The sequence below is a fragment of the Lacerta agilis genome, chromosome 10 (genome assembly GCF_009819535.1).
Source record: "Lacerta agilis isolate rLacAgi1 chromosome 10, rLacAgi1.pri, whole genome shotgun sequence".
In the NCBI taxonomy this organism is placed as follows: domain Eukaryota; kingdom Metazoa; phylum Chordata; class Lepidosauria; order Squamata; family Lacertidae; genus Lacerta; species Lacerta agilis.
In genome coordinates, this window is record NC_046321.1 from 32,990,453 (window position 1) to 33,012,576 (window position 22,124).

Sequence of the window (22,124 nt, forward strand, 5' to 3'; positions counted from 1 at the left end):
GTCAGACAGAAAGAATGTCATGTCTGAACTAATTTGCTATAGTGTTTTATTCTGAGGGTACGCAAGGGTACACATACCCCTAAACATTTTGTGAATCTTAAGTTTGGCCTCATTGAGGGGCAGTATTTCAATATGAGTAGGAAAATGAGAGTACCCCTAAACATTTTTTTAGAAAAACAGCACTGGCAAGCATAAGGTTGCTTTAGGAGCTAGCATGCAAAAAGCACTTTAAAGTGCCATCTAGTGTCACTATTGTGTCACAGAACAGAGATCCAATTATTCACATTACTGTATCTTTTACATTATATATTATGATCTTCTATATTTTAAAAAATGCTCCAGAACCAACCAACACTTTTCAGTACAGGTACTTGCAATTACAAAACACTGCCAACAATTTAGTTGGTAAACATGGTCCTATTTCAGAACTTGTAGAATCTGAATCTTTTAAATTTAAAGACCCAACACAGATTATTAAATAAACAATATATTATCATTAATATTGACATAACAATTAGCACATCATTTCAAATAAAGGATCTTGGGCAATATGTTTTGCATCAAACCATAAGCATTGCCTTGAAATAAAGCTTGTTATGAATTCATTTTTCACTGGTATGTATTAAACCACATATATAGGAGATAAGCTATGTTGAAGATACAAAACAATTAATGGGGATATGCAGCATATTTTTCCTCTTGCCCAAATACACTATTTTGGACAACTGAAATAAGAGAAATTGAGAATAACTAGATATGATCTACCCAGTAGATCTGTTGGCAAGCTGCTATCTCCAAGAGCCTGCCTGGAATAGATTCTACTCCAGTATAACCTATATGTTTCTTTAAATGACTTTAATGTAGTTTCCTTTGCAAAGCAGGTAGACTAGTAGCATCATGAGAAAGATGCCAAAATAGTTACATGGACCAGCTCAACAGAGGTAATGGTTCAAGTGTTGGGCATAGGATATAGGAAGGCAAGATCCTGAGCACATGGTTAAGGGCTAGATCCAAGTTTTCTTGGATGAAACCAATTTTCTAGACCCATTTCAACTGAGGTTTAGGCCTGGAAACTGCTTTGGTTGCCTGTATCAATGGTGCCTGCTTTTGACGGGGCTATACTACCTCTGAAGGAGTGGGTACGTAACTTAGGGACATTTCTGGATCCATCACTGTCACTTGAGACTCAATCTCTTCTATCTCTAACTGGAAATGCCAAGTATCTGGAACCTTTTTCATGTAAAATATAGAAATAATACTTGTAGTCTTTGACACGTTCAACATTTCCCATTACAATTAAGGAAAAAATGTCAGTAATAAACACACTAGCTCATAACCCATTTAGAATACAGTATTGTGCAGTTAGGCTACTTATAACTCACTGGTCACTGAGATGTAAGCAGCATACCACAGCCTGATCAGTTAGATATGCTAAAGCCCTTCAAAACATTAGAATTAATAAATATGCCTAAGAGTATACTCCTATGGTAGAGAAGCAAGGGGATACTACAGCTACCTTTCCATAGGCAGGCAGCCCTCGGAGGCCTCTCCAGAGATGTCAGAGGAAAGGTGAAGAGAGCAAAAATGAGCTGCATTTGGTCTAATGGGCAGGAGGGAATACAACCCTAGAGTTTGTATACTAATTTCCCCTTCTATTGGATTCAATGGATTGCTCCATAAATGTGCCTCTATAGCATCAAGGTGAGGTAGTAAGATAATTTTACAACAAAAGTTAAGGTTAATGTCTGATTGTATTAATACCAATTTTTGATGAGACTAGAACGTTAAAAATAAGTTTATTGCATTTTGTTTAGAATATGCAGTAATACCAAGATCCCATATGTGCTGCAAATTGATACATTCACATTATATTTGTAATAACCCACACATGAAATTAATTGAAGTTACTTGATTGGTAAATGCAACTGAGAACAATTTATGGCAGACTAAAATTGTTGCATCCATCAGCAGAACTTTTAACCTTGGTTGATGCATAATATGTAACATAACAATGCCTTTTTAATGAAAGTATGAAATGTTTTGCAATATGAACATCCATGATGGTTCAAACAAAATTCTAAGTTGGAAAAAAAGAAATCTACACATAAAAGTCAATTTATCTACATAAAAATAGAGGTTTTTGTTTGAGAGCATAACCCTTTTGTAACAAGACTGGAATTTTAAATCTGCAGTTAATGATTTAACATTGTAATTATTCAGTAAAAAAGTAGTTTAGTTTATTTAATGTAAATTTTCTTTCACACAATTTTACTTATAAATATGTTTTGCTCTAAGGACACCTATTGCCAATTTGATCTGTGATATGACATTAAGCACTAAAGTAGAGAACTATTATTAAAAATAGAGAATAGGGTTAATTGGAGTTACTACAATTAAAACTAGGACAGATACAGAAATGTATACAATAGGTTTACATTTATTTATTAAAATGTTACAGTATTCTACAGAAAAAATGCTGGATTTTCCATTAAAACTACAATACACTAAACTTAGCTGCACGGTTTCAACAAAATGCATCCAAAAATGCATTTCCCTTTATTATCTTAGCACTTCCCACCCCTAAAAACAATAGGCAATGTAGAGAAATTTTCAGTAATTATGTTTTTAATATGAAATAAAAACATTAAAACACATCTTCACATTTTACTATCACTTTTGCCCTTGAGCTTGCAAAAACAAATATACAATCTCAAATGAATGTAATGATATCCACGTTAAAAAAATAAATCCTACAAGAAATTCCAGAGAGATCTAAAAATATTAATTATGGCACAAAGTGGTCTCCTAATACTGAAAAAAGTTAATGATGTCCACTTATACTGTCTTGTTTATTTCACTTTTCTGATGCCGCTATTATTTGTATGCAGTCGCTGAAATAGATGAAGGATGAAGACATCTCTACAGTTAAATAGGAGACCAAGTTGTGTGTGCCATACAAACACTCAATCTGTCTTTTCCTCCAGGTTACTATTACTAAGAAATTTGGAGAATGGATTTCCTTGGTTGGTTTCCATAGACTGATAGACCAAAAGTAAGAAGACTGAAATAAGAACAAAGAGCAGGATTTTTATCCACATAGGAATGGTACGTTTTTTAGTTGTTGGTTTCTCTGGGTTGAGATCTGCTGTGGCAGCATATTTGGGGATATATTTTGATGAATAGGTTTCCTCCAGCCGGAAGTCACTGAGCTCTATAGGTCGACCAGCAGCTCCCTTGATTGGTCTGCGGCAGGTAGCACTGTTAATTAATGAGACGTAATTATATGTTTATTTAAGGCTAATATAGACCTCATTTTAAAAAGGCATTTGGGAGGGGATGAGGTAGGCATTTAATGCTCTGAAGTTTTACAACTCTCTAGGGAAGACAAACAAGTGTTTTGCCTCACCAAAACTATGGATTATGATAAGGGGAATACATTGAATGAGCTTCATAATGGATACTAAATGTTATATCCATCAAATTTATATTGTTTGTTAAGATACCTGTTCCTGGAATACCAGAGTTTTGACAAGCTGGCATTAGGGGTGGATAGAAGATCTGTCCCCTTTCACCCCCGTCCATCTTCAGAGCATGCATGCCACCCAATAAAAAGGCATTCTTTTGAGACAGACAAGAAGTGTTCTCAGCATTTAATATTCCTCGTTTCAAGTACTAGTATATTATTTTTATAGACCTGCAACTTCTAAAGCAGACTTTAGGTCAAGTTACTCTGCAAGAAAACCTGCACAACAGTAACTTGTCCAGACTCAGGACTATAACACAAAGCAGAAGACGAAGGGAAGCTGGGTAAACCTGAGCAATGTGTTGTCCCCAACTTGGCTGTGTAATTCCATCCTTGGGAATTAAAATCTATGACATACAATTGTCAGGAACTATGTTGAGTAATATAGTGACTTTATAGGAGTGCTACCATTTTTATACCTACGGAATATAATGAGATGGAGAATCTTAATCTTCCACAAGGTTAAGGGTATAATAGTTGCTTGAGAGACAAGGTGAAAAGCTCTGTGAAAGACACCTTACTGTACTGTGCACCCTATTACTAAAGCTTCCCTCCTAGTCCTATTGCAAATATTTTCTGTGATTTAGCAGTATGGTGCAAATCATATGTTGCTTTAGAAGCAGTAAGTTCAGTATATTTACTTTAGCAGGTTATACTACCAATTGAATTAAAGACTATTCCTATGATGGCTTTTGATCTGGTTATCTCAAACAATGAGCCAAATCCTAGAACAAATAGTCTGTGGTTCTGGAAGTGACAAGTACCTTAACATATGATTTGATTATAAAAACCACCAATTTAAATGATATACAGCTTTGAAAGATCTGGAGCTTTCTAGTTGCTACTGATAAGCATGGAAGAACTGGGAAACATATTTTTAATATTATAAAAAATAACACTCCTTTTAAGACTAAATTCTTAGAAATGTTAATTATAACAGTCAAATTTACTGAGTTGTGCTAACAAAGCCTAAAAAGGCAGTCGCTGCATGCTTGAAACAATAATTACACCTATAAATACCTAATTCCTGTAGGTGTTGATGCCTCATAATGGAACATTTCTTTAAGAATATCCCTGTCTGCTCTTCTTTCCTCTGTAGATGTTTTCTCCATGACCTGTAAAAAGTTAGACAAAGGGAGAATTTTTTTTAAAAAAAATACACAAAGCTGTACTAGAGAAATAAAAAGAAAGTGTGCATCACTGTGTGATTTGTAAAAGAATTTGGTAAGCAGAGTAAACTTAAAGAAGATTCTTGCATGGAGTTTAGCTGTTGATTAAAGTTTGGTTATTTTGGTCTTTTTGGCCATTTTTGTATCCAGGGATCTTCAGTACCATCCTTTTGTTCTTTCAACATGAAGTATAGTGTTATGTAACAAAGGCTACCTTGATAAAGGAAGACTTAAAAGGCACTGTCTGCACTTGTGTCCTAACTGAATTGTATGGCTATTGAATAGAAGTAATTTTATGTTTATTTCCCATTTCCTCTTGGTGAAAACGCTGTCAGTACAGAATACTATTTTAAAAACAGTGAGCACATATTTGTAGTGAGATTTCAGAATCTCCTATTTGTTAAAAAGGTAATAATTGGCATATAAGAAGCTTTTAAAAGAAATAAAAAGCTACACAACAGGGATGAGTAGAAAAATAATTATTTTATATCTATTCTGCTGACTTGGTTATATGAATTTTGTTTAAAATTTCACATTTGTTGTAGTCAGTAGGCTAAGAGTTATGTGATGAAATCTTAAGTTCTTAGGTATCCCTAAATTCCGGTTTGCTCCAATATACAAAACATCACTCAGGAATACACTGTAAGCTGAAGTGAGAAAATAGTTCAGAATTAAGTGACCATGACATTTCCAAGTTAAAAGCCAAATGCATATATGCAAGTGCACCCTCCTCCCCTTTCTATTCAACAATCTATGTTTAATTCATTTACTTCAGCTGACATCAATGGTTTCTTTGGTGTTCTTCTGGGGAACTCTGAGAAGTCACTGATTGACAGTATAGGATCTGCATGCTTGAAATTTCCAGGCACCCTATTGACAACCTGCTGAAATTCAAATTGTTCAGACTCAGAATTAACAAAAGAAACAGCAATAAAAATCTTAACCAACCAGGTAGCCTTACATAATGAGAAGCCAGCCCTCAGAAATTGATTGCAGTGTTTTAAAAGAAAATTAGTGCATTCCAGATAGATAAATGGTAAGGAAAACAGCTAATCTATTATCTACAGGCATCACCCCCATGTACTTAAGCAAAAGGAAGAGCAGCTTTCAGAGGATTATATCCAACATCATGTGAACAGATTTGCAGACCCTTCTGCCTCCCCAAATCTGCTCTGGAGGGTTCCCCAACCCTCTGGAGCAGATCTGGGGCCACGTGAAGACATGCAGGGGAGAGGGAATCCATTCCATGAACAGTGTTCATTCTGCTGAAAGACAGATGCAGTTGGATGCCAGCCAGAAAAAATGCAATTCAATATTGCTCCTTCTGATTTTACTCATTTACTTTGGATCAGACTTAGGAGCAACAGCACATTTCTTTTTTAAATAATGCCTTTTTTAAAGGAGCCCCCATTCCCCCTTTTTCCAAGCAGAAAGTGTTTTTCCAGGAGGAGGAAGATTATAGAATACCACCTCTTGCAAATTCAATATATTTACTAGGGTCTCGTTGCTTGAAGCCACTACAGTATCAGCTATAGAAGTACTCTTTGATATTACTGCATCATGTACAGGTAGCGGTACTGTAGTTTCAACCTGTTTGTTTAAAAAACAAAAACATAAAATAAGTGTACAATTGTCACTAGGGCCCTGAGGAGGAAAATAAAAGTCTAGATTTCAAATTAGCCTTGCATCACCCTTTTTCTTGGTGTTCTTCTTGATACTCTTGCAGACTCCCTAGAAACTGCCTGCAGATGTCCACTTTTTGAAGATCCACTTCTCCAGAATGTCTCAGTAACTCCATCCTGAGAATAGTTCTATTTAAGCATCAGACATGTTAGCAAGCATATGGGTGCTTTATATTTTCACTAGATGACCACTACCGAGTGCCCTAGTACTTTCATCAAGTTATAGAGAAACATTTAGGCGCCACACATGGGTTCTATCCTAGGTTACTCTTTAAAATATCACAGAAAATGGAAATAATTATTAGGGATAGCCAACATGGGGTGAACTCTATGTGTTATGGAACTCCAGCTCCTGTCATCTGTGACCGCAGGTTTAGTGTGTGATCATATGGCCATAGTATCTTTTGATTAAGGCTGCCTACCTACCCACACCTACCTGGAAATAAGGCTCACAACCAATGATGGGAGACATTACAGAAATGCGAGTATTTTCTCTTGGAAAAAGCACAGGGCTAGGTAAGCACCCACAGAAATAATACATTTTGATCCCAACATTGACAATGAAGGGGGAAACACAAGAAACTAGAAATAAATCTTTCTCCTATTTAAATATGTAAATACTTGAGAAATGTGGTTGCATTTAATTAATGGAAGCCAAAACAGCTATAGCTTGCAACTGGAAGCAACTGATTCTATTCCATTCTTGTGAATGGTCTCATAAACCTGGCAATATGGCTCTAATGCCTGAATTGATGTATCACATCAGAGGTCAGGTTGGGCTTATTATAAAACTGATTTATACAGAAATATGCATTGTTCATAATTCCTTGAATGACAAGCTTCAAAACATACCAAGTTATTTTTTATTTAATCACTGAAAAATATTTATTCCCATAATCCTTGGTTTTTTTCTGTATATTTGTGAATGCATTTAGATGTTTTTCATGAGAATAAAAAAAAAATCAGAAACATGCCATCCAGTTTAGTATTAGGTCATTCTACTTAGCAGGCTCATTTTTATAATATTTGATTGGTAGCAGTATTTTTATTATCAAAAGAAAAAGGCTAGTTCTAGTTTCACATACATCTATTCCTTAAGTGTTCTTAAGATGTATGAACATTCCAGGCCTCATACAATTCACAATAGACAGTGCAACTCCAGGTAAGTATCAGCTCAGAAATAAGTCCCCTTCAAGTTTAATGGGGCTTACTCAGATAAGCTTTTCACATTTTTTCAAATACCTAGATGACCAGTAATAAAAATAGTTTCTGAAATGATTTGTCAAAATCCAAAAAGTAGCAATTAGGTGCCTTCAGCATCATTTTCGGGGGGGGGGGGGCAAAACTTTTTCCTGCTACATACCATAGAATCCTGGGAACTTGCCCAAAAGTATTCCTACATGCTAAATCAGAAACATTCCTGCAGGTCTTTCTGTTAAGAAATCTGGTGAAAGAACTAGCTCCTGCTAGGAACAGACATTGCCAACTTATGAAAGAAGCATCACTGAGCAATGTTAGCTGTAGCAGCAATCCCTCCCCACTGCCAGGACTGACAGAATGTGTAACTATTCCATTATGTTCAGAAAGCTCTGATTCATCTCATCATCTATTATCCTTTAGGGGCTGATTTGCGACCTGGTTGGCTGCTACTTTAGCACCCCCTTTTCATATAAAACAGCCTCTCTTACTAGTAACAGTGATGCTGTTATGCAACCATTTCTTGCTCCATAGCAATAGCACCTAGGGCAAATGAAGCTAGTTTGCCCCTCCTCTGAAGATGCTTTGTTTACCCTCTATGGCTGTATGATGTTACTATTAGGAAAAAGAACAATTTTCAAAACGAAAATAGACATGAAGCTTATTGCCAAAAGCAGCAAATCAGGATGAAAAGAAAAGGCTGGGAGAGCAAATTCAGATAATATTTTGGGAGCTTCCAAACACCCCCTCTTCCCAACAAAATGTTTTCCTGAAAGATTATAGACTGCCACACTTCCAATTATTTTCCAATGCCCACCTTTCAAAAATGTGCCATTTTTTATGTATTAAGGAAATAGACAAGAAACTTAATCCTATTTAGCATAATATAATGCTTTATAATTTTGCTGCAGTCAGGAAAAATGATAGTTTCCACTGCTATACAGTATTGGATTGCCTATAGCCTCTTAAAAATAAGCAAATGTTAATCAGTGTATACAAGATATAAGTAAAATTTGTAAGCACACCCTCATTTTTATATGAGAATAGTATAAAACTGGTAAGAAACTGTTATAATGGTACCTGATTATGTTCAGCAATTTTTCTTTGTCTAACTGTAACTGAAGTCTTTGTCTTGCCCTTCAGTGGTTCTCGCTTCTCAAGTCTGAATTCTGTTTTAGGATCTGTGAATAAATGCCATCCAGTATTATTTTTTTGCAGGTAAAATGGCAATTTACAGAAATATTTTCCAAACACTACAAATTATGCTAAATGTTAATGTGTGATCACAGCTGGTGACAATTTCACCAGCTGTTTCAATTTGGATTTTTTAAGCAACAACCCCCGGATCTTAAGAATATCCAGAGGTGCCAGCACCACCAATCTGAGCTCCTCTAACACAGCTCCCTTGTTCCCCATTTGGTGTAGGCTTCCTCCTTGGAATCTGAAATATTTGCAAACATTCTCAAAAGTATTTCAAGCAAGACTTGAAATCCCAAGCAATACATTTAACTTCTTAAAAGAAAAAGAAAAAACACTACTGTACTAAGATACAATAATTTACATTTTAAAACTGGTTTTAGGGACCAATACAGCTTCTATAGTTTTATCTTCTGTTGTCTAATCTATTACACTAGTTGCTTAATATTGTTATGGTTTTTATAGTATGGTTCAAACATGGTGTAAAGAAGTTGTGCAGGAGGTGGTATTGAAATAAAAGTAACACAACAGGAATATCAATGCCAATGCAGTTGCTGGAAATAAAAGACTTTTCCAAACAACATGCTCTGATTTCTTCGGAATGGGTATGACCTGACACTAAGCAGCTGATGACTTATTAGTTCAAATAATGTATAAATTTTATTTCATCTGATGTGAACACAAGTTAGAAAGGACATCAATCAACAAGTATGTGATCACAGTAAAGCAATTTATGTATTTTCTTCATCTGAAACCTAGTACTATCTGTCTGGCAGTTGGTGACAGTTTGGATGGAGGAGCTGAGTAAACCTCAGACAATACAGTGTGACACACTTCTCAGTAAATATGGGTAAATTGGGTTATTAAGAACATAGGCATAATTTAAATAGTGAGACTACAGGAGAGCCTGAAGTTACCTAGAGCTAGTGCACATATATCACCATCACATAGATAAAAGTCCTGTGCCCAATTTTTCATACAAAGAATTCTGAATAGGTTATATTCTCACATCATTCTTCTTCCTGTTACCAACTTTACAAGACCAGGGTTGAGTCACATGCATAGGAGTTTATTCTCCTCCCTTATCTATGTCCACTTATAGAATGCAGTATCCAACTCCAGAGTTCCTGTATTAAATTGAATATGAGGTCTCAAATGGGGCATAACCTTCTACATGTGGTAAGGAAAATGGTGACCAATGGAAAGCAATCAAACCCAGGAACTACTTCTAATCTACTGTAAACTATTATCTTAACATCTTTGTCAGCTATTCATATTTATTTGGATTTATTTCTACCTTCTTCGTTGTCACTGTATTGATCTGAGTCATTATTTCCATTTTGTTTGTTGTTCTCTGCAGATGAAGAAACAGTTGGTGCAGGTATGAAAGAACTTGGCTCTTGGCCCTGCTCTTTCAGCTTCAGTAATTTCTTCTCATAAAGTTTCCTTGTAGTAGCTACAGAAGAACAGGAAATTAGATATCTTAGAATAGACAAAAAGTTCTAGTTCCTAAATGTGAGTTTACAAGAAACTCCATTTCCCCCGCCTTTGTTCAGTGAATCGCCAAGATTAACAGACAGTGAACTGCAAGCTTCTAAGCAGCATTTTGAAGCTTATGTACTTCAACAGTTTTCAGTTAAGAAATCCCACATCAGTAAAGGAAAGATCAGGCTGAAAGTAACAGGAGAAGATAGTCTATTATCTGTCAAGTAAGAGCTTTTTTTAAAAAAAGGGTGCCAATGTAAAATTAACTAATAAACATGGGGAACCTTTATATGAATCAAGGTGGCAAAATGTAGGAATCTTTGAGGATAGCCAAAACAAAATAGAAAACCCTGTTAACATAAAGTAAACAAGGCCACATTTTATTGCTGAATGTTTTTAGGTTCAAGACTGTTTCTTGAATTATTGATTATGAAATGACAGATAAGGAAGCTTGATGGATTCATTTGAGGATGTGACAGAAACACTTTCATGGAGTTAAGAATGCAAGATCCAGGAAGGGGTGAGGGAACAAGGGGCATGCAAACACGTTGATAGGCCTCTCAGGGCCAAACAATGCATTACAACAAATACACTTACTGAAGTGAGCTGAAGCTAGCCACTTTTATTGTGACAGAAAAGTGACGATCCAGGGCCCTAAATCACTCTGCATTAAAGTCCTGTGCCTATTTCCCATCAGCAATCCCCACCCCTACCCACAGTGCTATTTGCCCCTGAATATGCTCTTTTCTGCAAGCAACACATTGAGGTAAATAGCAGCAGAGGGTTTTTTCATGAGCGGGGGCAATTTCAGCAGGAAACTGTGGCCTTGGCACAAAGGCATGGAAGACACAAAATTAAGTCAGATCATACAAGTATTATTTGTTCATATATACAAAGCGTAAAATCAACAAAGGTTCAAATCTGGAGGAGGCGCAAGCCTGCACAAAGTCCATAAACACATCTTAAGTCTGTCATGTTGTACTAGTACGGTAGCAGTTTTTCAAATTCTAAATTGCTATCTGCAACAGTAATTTCATGGTTGCACCAACTTTATGCAAACCTTCTTATTTTCCATGTGGAGAGTATTTATACCAGAGATGGGTGGCCTAGATATCGCTGAACCAGAATTCCCATCACCCATGATCACTTGCCATATTGGCTGGGGCTGATGGGAGTTGGAAACTATCAATGTTTGCAGGGCCACAGGTTTATATGACTCAAGAACAGCTTCTGCTTGTATCCTGCTAATTAGCATTATGCAAAATGATTTGAGGTGCTAAATTCTTGTTTACTGAGTATATGGACGAGTATTATGGACTTGTGCACCTTGCAAGCATCCAAGTTAATGGCAGACATTGTAGCACTGACCAAAGGAAATGCTATTTCTGCCAGCCTGGAGGGGCTGGGCAATTACTAATGTTGATGAAGTGAACACCACCAAGCAAGTGATTATTATTTTTATTTTAAAAACACTATTAATGAGATACTACAGAGTATTAGCTTACCCACAATAGGACCTGGATTCACACCATATCTCAGAAGCTGATCTTTGAGTTCTTCATTACTGAGATCTGTTACATCTATATCACCCTGCTCTTCCGGCCTCGGTTTGTCAGTTTTCTTTGTTGCCTTCTGGGAAGAGATAGCCAAAGTGTTAACTGCATTGTAGAACTAGGTTATTAAGTGTGTAAATACACAATAACATAAGCATGAGGAGCAATACCACCACAGCAATCCAGATTCCATCTTAAGTGTTCCTGCATACTGATATTTTGGAGCTGAATGGAAAATAAGGCAACTTCCCTATATAGTTAATCCTATTAAAGCTGTGAAAAATATGCTACCACCTTCTTCATGCCCTTTCCATTACTAAGAACAGTTTGCACCACCAGCTAACAATTCCCAGGCCTTGATACGAGTTTTGCTTTTTTAAAATCAGGCCATGTCACTTCCTTTTGGCCTATGTTACTTCAACATTTCTGCACTGTCACTAAAGCATGAACTGTGTGCAACAAAACAAAACCCTATTTATTGTCTTTCCCAATTATGCTACTCTAAAGCCCTTCTGGGGAACAGCATAGCTTTGGATATGTTTGGTATAAAAATATCACAATAAATAGCTCTGGAAGGCTGGGGGACCCTCTGCAGCAGAATTTTAGAGTATGCAGAGCAGGAGAAACAACAGGAGTCCTGTTGCACAGTATTGGATAAAAAACCCCATTTCTAACTTTTCACTATCATATAGTCTATTTAACAATTCACATATGGAATGCCATAAAATCTTCCTTACAAAATGGCCAAGGAAAGAAAATTGAAGCACATTTCTGCAAATGCATTCCTATATTCTGGAACAGCCTCAAGTAATTAGCATAGCCTCCTTGTGGATCCATGGCAACCCACAAACTGAGAACAAGTATTGTTAGCAAATGTTTTTTTTTTTTTAAACAGAATTTATTAGCATTTTCATAATATAACACAAACCCAACCCCACACCTACAAATACAAAAACAAATACAAATACACATAATGTCAGGATTCTTCTTATTTATATACCTTGCAAAAAAAAAAATTCTAGTTCTGAATCTTGACGTTTGACTTCCCCCGCCTATTCACCTTCGGTTTTAAATCAATATACTATTTCCTTAACAACTTATCTCTATAAAAAATTTAACTTTACTTAAAAAAAAAAGAAAAAACACAATTATCTTAATCTTTGCATTATAACCTAAATCATAACCAAATATTCTTATAGCTAAACTTATTTCTTCTATCCTTTATCATGCTGCTTTTGACTTAAGATTCAATATCTCCTTACTTATTTAAAATAAACTTGTAATTAACATACTTCACACTCCAATTTCGGATACCATGGCAGACCATTTGGATTATACATTTAATACTTCAACCCACTCCCCCTCTGTCCATTGTCTTTTTCTGTCTTTCACCAGAACCAAATCTCCAATTGTCTTCCTCTGAGTGTCCACAGATCCAGGCAACATCCACAACAAACCCCGCATCGAGCCTCAGGGTATTCATCACCTCCATTCTGGGTTCCTCCGTTTCTTTTTCTTCTTCTTCTTGTAGAAATCTTAATTCTATGTCCCTTGCCCCCGAGCTGCCACCTCGGAGTCTGGATATTGTGAGTTTTCCCGTTCCAGGGCTGCCACCCCCAGAAATCGGTTCCTTTTCCTTTCGGAGTTGCCCAGCCATTTCAAACCATCCTTCAAGCGCCCCTCCCAGCTCTTTGCCGAGGTTTGATTCCATTGTGTAAAACTTTTGAAAAGCCTCCTTTGTGGAAAGCAAGTCCCTTCCATTTATAATTCCACTCAAAACTTGTAGTTTTCGATTAAGCAGTTCCAGCCTCAAGACAGTGAGCATTTCCTCATCCTCCAAACCAGAGTTCAATACCAGTGCGAGCACAAAATCCAGCATTTTAGGAGGGAGGGTGAGTATCAAGTTTCAGTTCCTGTCTCTTCCTTCCTTTGTTTCAGTTTTTTCCCACGACAGTCCAAGTCGTCGCCATTTCTCCGAAGCCGGAGTATAAAGACCAAAACTTCAAATGGAGATATTTTTTCCCCAGTTAACCCCCGAAGGGAAATCTCAGCAGTCTCAGTTTTCAAATTCCAGATACTTTCTATCGATTGTTGTAGCAGCAGTCACTTAAAGAGTTAATTTCTTTCATCTCCCGAAGGGAGGGAGGCGGGCTGCCTTTCTTCTTTCCCCCAGATCGTTCCAGGAATACAAAGAGTCAATCAATTACTCACAGCCTCTGGGTTCTTATCAGCTCATTAAAGACAGGTAGAACTTAGACGCTCATCACAGGCTTTGTCGCCGCCTTTACATCCCGGTTGGGGCATGTCCCCTATAGCCCGGCTCCGTCGTCCCTTCACCCCCACTCCCCCTTTACAGGGGGAGCAGGGGAAGGGTTCGGAGCCACAACGGGCACAGCCGGGGAGCCCAGGGTGCGGGACGCTCTTCCCGCACCCCAACCGGAGCCCCGCTATGCGGCTGCAGGGCTCCTAACCCCCGGGATGGACTGGGTGCCTCGCAGCCGAAGCAGCCCACGACCACCCGTAATGGCGTCAGCCGCCGGAAGTCAAGTATTGTTAGCAAATGTTACAGAAATCTGATAATCAATATATTTGGCCCATTGAGATGAACAGATTTCACAATCTTATAAAGTGGAAAAATATATAAAGGAGCAACATGGGACAAATATAAAAGTTTGCTTTCCAGGAAATTCTTCCAATTATTCTATAACAGACTTTACACACTATGTGTAAGAAATTAGAAACAGAAGTGTTCTCCAATAATAAAAATCACAACCAGAAAGGCCGAACCAAAAGTCAAGTCTTTCTACTGAAATAGAATCAGCTATGTCCCAAGCACTACTGATGGCACACATTTTGGCACAAGCATTTTATACACACAAAATTGTTTAACCATTTAAACTTTAACATTTATCCCTGTAATCTATGACTGCATCTCAAACAAATTTGTGCTAGGGATTTAGCAGACCTGAAGGATAGGAGGTCAAAATTGGGCCTCTTTTGTAAAATGAAATTAAACTACAGCATTGGCACACATTAAGTTAAGCAAAAAGCTTAAGAACCAATCTAGGTAAGATGATACCAAAGTACTTTAAACTCCTAATTCAATATTTGGGATGCAAGACCCTTCTGCTTTTTATGACGATTTCTGAAAAGAAAATAATCATTGCTTTATCACAGGGATGGGGAACCTGAGGTCCTCCAGATGTTGTTCAAGTACAACACCTACCCGCCCTGATCTCTGCTCATCTGGCTAGGGTGGGAATTCAGAGTCAAACAATATCTGGAGCCACAACTAAATATTTAGCTGCATTGCAGGAGCCTGGACTAGATGACCCTCATCATCCCTTGCAACTTTACAATTCCATGATTCTTTGAAATAATTTCAAGCAGAGGATAGAACTTCTAGTAGTTGCATACATAGCCAGTAGGAGGCATCAAAGTCAGCAGAACACTTTCTCCAGTAGAACATCTTTTGCAGTACCAAATGGGAAAAGCTGCATATAGAGAAGCACTGAACAGATAACCCAGTGGAGAAAAATACAAAACAGTTTAAAGGTGGGGTGATTGCAAGACCACCAGAGAAATAACAGAAGATGAGTTGACAGCAAGATGACAATTTATCATGCAAAATTGAGGTTGTGTCTGAGAACAAAGTGGAAACCAATATGCATGTGGACTACATAAATATCTGTTTGAAAGGTAGGTTGGCCTTTAAGCTGCTTCAGCATGACTTAAAGACAACAACCAACTGGCTAACATAAAAGTGAACTTGCCAGCAGGCTGGCTACCCACAAATACCAGCAAAGGTTCTCATCAATCAGTCATTTTTGTTTCACTATCCTGCTAAAGGAGTTGAAATTAAGTAGAATACTGTTACAGATATACTCCATTTGCACATTATTTCTCCTCAGCTCTATTACATATAGTATAGTAATAATTAGCTATAGCATATTAACATCAAATTTACTTTAGGCAAAGAAGCATATATTCTATATACTCAAGAGAAACTTCAGTATGCAAAAAAATGTTAAATATATTTTTAAAAGTCATCTTAAAAAGCCCTATGAGGACTGAGTGTAATCACTTCTGTCCACTGTTGAAGGCAGTTGAGTCAGGAAAAAGGAGTGAAATGAAAACAAATCAATCCCAAAATAGCTTATACCCTAAGTTCTCTTCCAGAATACTATTTCATATCCTGGGGGAGGAAGAATTAAGAGTCGGAGAATGACTACATTAAGGGGTATCCATCCCCTAATTCCTTCCACATAGTCTAGAATGATATGAACTGCTGCAGACTACAGTGGTACCTCGGGTTAAGAACTTAATTCGTTCTGGAGGTCCGTTCTTAACCTGAGGTACCACATTAGCTAATGGGGCCTCCTGCTGTCATGGCACCGCCACTGCACAATTTCTGTTCTCAAACTTCTTAACCCAAGGTACTATTTCTGGGTTAGCAGAGTCTGTAACCCAAATCGTCTGTAACCCGAGGTACCACTGTATTTAACAAGGATGGTGTGGAGGGAAAGTGTTCACTTATCCTAATTAACTCACTCTCCAGACCTCTATCAACTATGAATGACACAGGCTTCAACAACTTATGTCATCCTAGAGAAGTGTAAATATGTGTATTCTTTCACTCCAACCCTCCTTTAACTCTCCCATACAGAGAACAGATAATAGCTGCTTCTCACACTGTGCCACTCAAGATTAGAAGCTTTCCTCCTCAGCTAGTGCTGAAGCTCACTAATACAGTAGGGAAAGGGTTGCCAAAATAGTATTCTCTGGGTGTTACTGGACTACACTTCCCATCAGCCCTAGCCAGCACTGGTAAATGATCAGAGATAAAGAAAATTGTAATCCAACAGCATCTGAAGGGCACCACACTGGCAACCCCTATGACAGGGCAATAGCACTATTGGGCTAGTCCGCAGAGGATAAGGAATCTATGCACCTAATTCCATGAACAAGTCTCCGTTGTGCTAGTGGAATGGGAAGCAGTGTTTTCAATTGTTCATCCTCCTCAATTCATCACCGCATCACAAATTTCCCCCCATGACTGGAAAAACAAAACCCTAGTTTAATACTGATTTTGTACTGTTCACATTTCATGGTGCACATAGTTAATTGCACCTATCTTCTAAAATTCAATTTAACATTTATTAACCCAAGGAAGCTACATCACATTGTAACAAAACAAAGTCTCATGGCACATTAAAGACTAACTTATTTTATTAACTAAACTTTCATAATTATACATTAATTTTGAGTACATCTACATTTTTCTTAAAATCCAAAAAATATGAGGGAAATGTATGCTACCAAGCTGTGATGTTTTGAAATATTCCAAATAAAATATTCCAATAACACAATGTCAAAGTAACACTTTTTACTAAGTAAATTTTATTAATTCCCTTCCCCACCCTCAATCAATTATTGAGTTTCATTACTGTAAGGACGTTCAGTGGTTGCTCATGAGTAAAGCGCCAAACGCAGAACTTCTAAAAACTAAGTTCTATATTGTGCACAGCTATATACAGTGGAGCAAAAGTTCAAACGTCCTTCTCATCCATCCGCAGAGTCCAGGAATGACCCCTTCCTGTTCTTTGTCCAGCAAAAGAGGTGCGGGATTCTGAACCCCCGCCTCCCCCTTCCGCGTCCTTCTGGCCTGCACCCTCGGAGCGTGGGAACCTGACCCCGTTCCCCACTTTCCCCTTGGCGCTGAGGCTCTGCAATTCTGTCAGAGCCCCTGCACCGCCTTCCTGCCTCCGACTCCCCCTCCCCACTGGAGGAATGGTAGCTTCCGGTGGAGGAGGGGGAGGATGAGCTGGTGAAATGCACAGGAGGTTCCCTATACTGCAAACGCTCCCGTGATCCCGCCAATTGCGGGGAGGGGGGTTTCCTGAAAATTACATTGGGCTATTGGAAAATTTATCCAATATTTAAACACATTTTGATTTACATTTAGTAAATAAAATAAAATAAAATAAAACAAATCACTAAGTCCATCAATTCAGTGCAGCAGAACATTTTCCAATTAAAAATTTGAGAAAGCCCTCATTACTCTTTTGAAAATATATTTAATGATTTGTACATTTAACAGCCTTGAATAAGTGAATGGTGGAAAAACCCAACTGGTTTACCATGGAAACTTAGCCAAGGCAAGGTCAGCTACCCTTTTAAATACAAGGTCTTGTTGATTCACATCTAATATTCTCTTCTTAATTACCTGACTGACCTAAGCTCTCATGCAAAGCATACTTTCAAATAAAAAGTATTATTTATAATGTGGAGAACCCAGATCCCTTTAACAGAAATGAACTGCATATTTTCTCAAAGCATTATCTGGATAGATCATTCATGATTTAAATAAGTCACTGATAGGCCTATTGTGAAAGTCACTCCTTCAGATTAGCAACTGTAAAGCAAATTTTCTGTGTAGTGCAATCCTATGCATTTATATAGTCGTACCCTGGAAGTCAAACAGAATCTGTTCTGGAAGTCCATTCGACTTCCAAAACGTTCAGAAACCAAGGCGTGGCTTCCAACTGGCTGCAGGAAGCTCCTGCAACCAATCAGAACCCGCGTCAGACATTCGAACGCCGAAAAATGTTCGCAAACCGCAACACTCACTTCTGGGTTTGCAGTGTTCAGGAGCCAAAACGTTCAACTCGCAAGGTACAGCTGTATATTAATAAACCCCACTGATTTCAGTGGAACATTTACCCAGGTGAGTATGTAAATATGATTTACTGTCGTTGTGATTTGATTTTTCAGATTGTTTTATTGTGAAGCACATATTTTTATGTGCCTGCTCTTGGATTGATTTGAATGAAAAGCAGGTTACTTAAGTAAATAAAATACTCTGTTCAGATTTGGATCTTTTTCCTCTGAAGATACAAGAGTTACTTTGTTTCTAGTATTGCCAAAAAAATGAATGTTTGTTATATACTGTAGCCATCCACAGAAACAAAGGACACTTCCAGATAAATGGTTCAGTGTCTCAGAAACAAATGATCCACAGGCACAAACACGACATCAAGCATTTTGGAGTGGTTGTCCCAAACTTTCTGGTTAGTATTCCTTTTCTGGAGGTGCACTTGCAACTTTACATTGGGTTTGCCAATATTTTCATTGCTGAAATTGCTACACAGGATTGCCCTAAAAGCAAAATCCATAAGGCATTGTTCCAAACGATAATTAAGACTGGGGGATTTTAAAGAAAAACACAGATGGAAGTTGCTAAAATCCGTAATTTTATTTTCTACATTAGGCAGAAATTTCTAGCTACACTTTCCTCTGCTTTCTTATAGGTTTCAGAGGACAGCTCAACCTTCACTACATGAAGGGAGCAGAATCAACATTTATGTACCCTTTAAATATCAGGTCAACTCTCTGAGGTGTTTCAACATAAGTTTGGTCACCTAATATTTCCATATCTGCACAGCCCCTTCAATTTAGCTGTTCAGTACTGTACTCCAAAAGTCACTACTCTTTGACACCAAACACCTGTTATTTGAAACTGAATCCCTGCTTGAAAACTTTCAAGTCATGACAAGATGCAGAATCTTGCAACATGTTATTTTATGGCTACGTTCATTAATTTGCCTTTTAGAAGACTGTTTTTAAAGAGGCAGGGGAAGATTACTTGGAAGCAAGAATGCCTTTGATCGATTACGCAGAAGGAGCAAAAAGTAGTCAAAGAAGTTCGGCCATAAAGGTGCAGAACAGCTTTAAATAAACAAGCTTAAAGGGGGTGTTACAAAGGCAACCACTTTTACTGTCCCGAACCTCACATTCATGCCCAGTGCAACATGGAAGTATGTTCGTGCGCTCAAAGAAACGTACTCTTGTCGCGAAAGTGCTAAGGATGACAACGTGGGTCGCCAGGAGCCTAGCTCGGATTTTTCACGGGGAGAAGAAGGGGCCTGGTGTAGTGTGCAGCACAGGGCGCGGAGCCAAGGCCCACCACGTGCCTTGCCAGCGACAAGTTATGCAGAAGTGAAACCCTTCTTGCGCCTGGCAGGGCGCCCGCTAAGTTCAAACTCCTTTTAGGAGAGCTCTTCGCAACCCTCCTTATAGAAAGAGCGGTCTGCTGCGCCAGAGGAGGGCGGCAGGTGACAGCTCTTTGGGCGGGGGGGGGGGGGAATCAGAGAGCGGCCCAGGGCAGAGGGCCCATCTTTGGCCATTCCGGTCGCGTTTTGTCACTAGAGGTTGGAGCGGCACTTTTCAGTTTACCAGGCGCCCTCTTCCCCCCCGCAGACTTCCTGCCTGCCTGCTTGCACCAAAGCAGTTTCTATCCACGCGCAGGCACCATCTCTCTCTCTCTCGCGCGCGCGCGCCCCGCCCGCCGGTGAGGAAACATGGCGCCGCCCCCTGCGAGAGAAAGCGGGAAAACTCCGCCGCCCCCTCAGCGCTCGGAGGCCGCTTTCTGGGCTCGTAATCTGCTCTGGCGCCAGATAACGGCCACGGGGAGGAGGGGGAGAGCGGCGCGGCTTACCCGGCCCACGGCGACGGTCGCGGCGGCGCCGCCATCTCCGCCGATTCTGTTCCTGGCGACGACCGGGCTGGGCTCCTGCTCCTCTTCGCTGGAGAAGTCGGGCTGCGTCTGGGCTCCCGGCGCGTTCCTCGAGGTGAGGTGCTGGAGGTAGAGCTGCACATACACGTCCTTGCGCTGCTCGCCTCCCGGCAGGCTCACATTGTTGGCGATCAGCTCGCTCTTCAGCTTCTCCTTGGTGAGCACCGACGGGTCCGCCAGGAACTCGGGCATCGCCAGGCTCGGGCTCTTGTCGCCGCCCTCCCGGGAGACAGCGAGAGAGAAGGAACCGCCAACAAAGAGGGGAAGGAGGAGGAGGAGGAAGAGGAGGGTGGTGGGAGGGAGGAAGGAGAGGAGGGGCGGGACGGAAAGAGAGGGACGAACAGCCTTGCCCAGCGCTTAACGCACCCAACTCCCGCACAGCGCGAACGCCCCCCCCCCTTCGCCCGCCCGCCAATAAAGCGCGCCGGCATTGGTCGGCGCAATCGCAGAGCTGCGCTGTGATTGGCTGCGCGGCGGAGAGGAGCCGCGCGCGGGTTCCCCTCGGAGTCGGTACTTTGCGCGAGCTGCCTCTCGCGCAGTTTAAATTCGAGTCAGGCGGGAGCGGCGGAGAGCGCGGCCCGAACGCTTCTTCCGCGACGCGGAGCTTGTTCAGTAAATGAGGCAGACGCGGACAGAGATATTTCGTTACTTTCCCGGTCACTAACATAGGGAGAGAAGGAAAAGTAACTAAGTTGCTTCTACCGGGGTCGACTCTGGACGGGACCGGGATTGGGAAAGCGGGGTCTGTAGGCGGAGAAATGGTGAGGCGCCCATTGTGAGGAGAGAAAGCCTTTGTTTACTACATCAGCTCTTTGAGGGCCTTGTGATTCTGTTAATAATAATGACCGTTTAAACGAGGTATTATTCTCCCGTGCGCTGCTGCGTTCCCCTTTGGTCGTCTTGCCCCGGAGAAGCGTCCCGGGTGTCACGCGTACAAGCTTTCGACCGGATTTGTTGTGCAACGCACGAAGCCATCTCACAACTCTCCCAGTGTGTTAATTCCACTTGCGCAAGGCAGATTTAAAAAGTACTCGCTGGGTGACAAGTTGTTTTATTACGTAAATGGAACAATTGGGTTTGGCACAGTTTGCATGATCAAAGGTTTTCTTAAAAAACAGGTTGTGATAATTGCTAGTAATTTTATAGATAATTCCTGTAAAAACTGAACAGCCAACAGTATTAAAAACTTGGTTTTGAAATCACCTACATGTGTACCATGTTTTAACACTAATTAAATAAGTGTTAAAAATCAGTCTGACCAGTGTAGAAAACTACAAGGAGATACTGCTCTGGTGTAGTAGAACTTGTAAGATTTTCTTGCAAGGAACTTTTTCTTTAACCATCCACATGGGTGTAGCCAGGATTTTTGTTAGAGGGGGAGAGGCTTTTATTAGGGGGGCAGGGCAGAACCTCAGATTTGTATTGATTTCCATTGATTTGGGGGGCTGCTGTCCCCCCTGCGCTACACCCATGGCCATCCATGGCTGGAATTTTGAGACATATTTTCATTTACCTAGTTTCTTAGGCCAGTATGTCTTTTTATATTTATATTTTTATTAATCTTTCATGTAATCCATTTTAAGTACATTACAAGTTATCTTTTTTAAACTTTCCATATCACTTGATAAGATGTAGCTCAGATCTCGTTACTGCCCGTTTGTTTTTAACAATGCATAAAATTAAACCTACAAATATCAAATTCTTGTTTTTCTGTTGCTCAGGATATAAATCCATGTTGTATTA

At 39.5% G+C, this 22,124-nt stretch overlaps 1 protein-coding gene across 13 annotated transcripts; it reads right to left on the bottom strand.

Annotated features, from left to right (window-relative positions):
- Nucleotides 1–1,779: 1,779 nt before the first annotated feature.
- TMPO (thymopoietin) lies at nt 1,780–20,691 on the bottom strand. Of its 13 annotated transcripts, none has more exons than XM_033163406.1 (9): nt 20,304–20,691; nt 11,759–11,885; nt 10,066–10,224; nt 8,652–8,752; nt 6,384–6,503; nt 6,163–6,282; nt 5,463–5,576; nt 4,544–4,638; nt 1,780–3,061 (listed from the first exon to the last, which is right to left on the bottom strand). In XM_033163406.1, the coding sequence occupies exons 1-9, from the start codon at nt 20,571–20,573 to the stop codon at nt 2,995–2,997; spliced, it is 1,173 nt and encodes a 390-aa protein (XP_033019297.1). In that variant the 5' UTR covers nt 20,574–20,691; the 3' UTR covers nt 1,780–2,994. The 13 variants fall into 13 exon arrangements, with proteins under 13 accessions (XP_033019297.1, XP_033019288.1, XP_033019287.1 ...); XM_033163397.1 differs by having other exon boundaries at nt 1,780–3,258; nt 5,463–5,573; nt 20,304–20,686; XM_033163396.1 differs by having other exon boundaries at nt 1,780–3,258; nt 20,304–20,686.
- Nucleotides 20,692–22,124: the final 1,433 nt, after the last annotated feature.

Coding starts and splice junctions, on each gene's coding strand:
- TMPO (XM_033163396.1), bottom strand. CDS start 20,573: ATGCCCGAGTTCCTGGCGGACCCGTCGGTGCTCACCAAGGAGAAGCTG. Junction 10,225..11,758: donor GAATCCAGGTCCTATTGTGG/GTAAGCTAATAC, acceptor GTTCTTCTGTAG/CTACTACAAGGAAACTTTAT. Junction 5,577..6,162: donor ATATATTGAATTTGCAAGAG/GTGGTATTCTAT, acceptor TTTGAATTTCAG/CAGGTTGTCAATAGGGTGCC.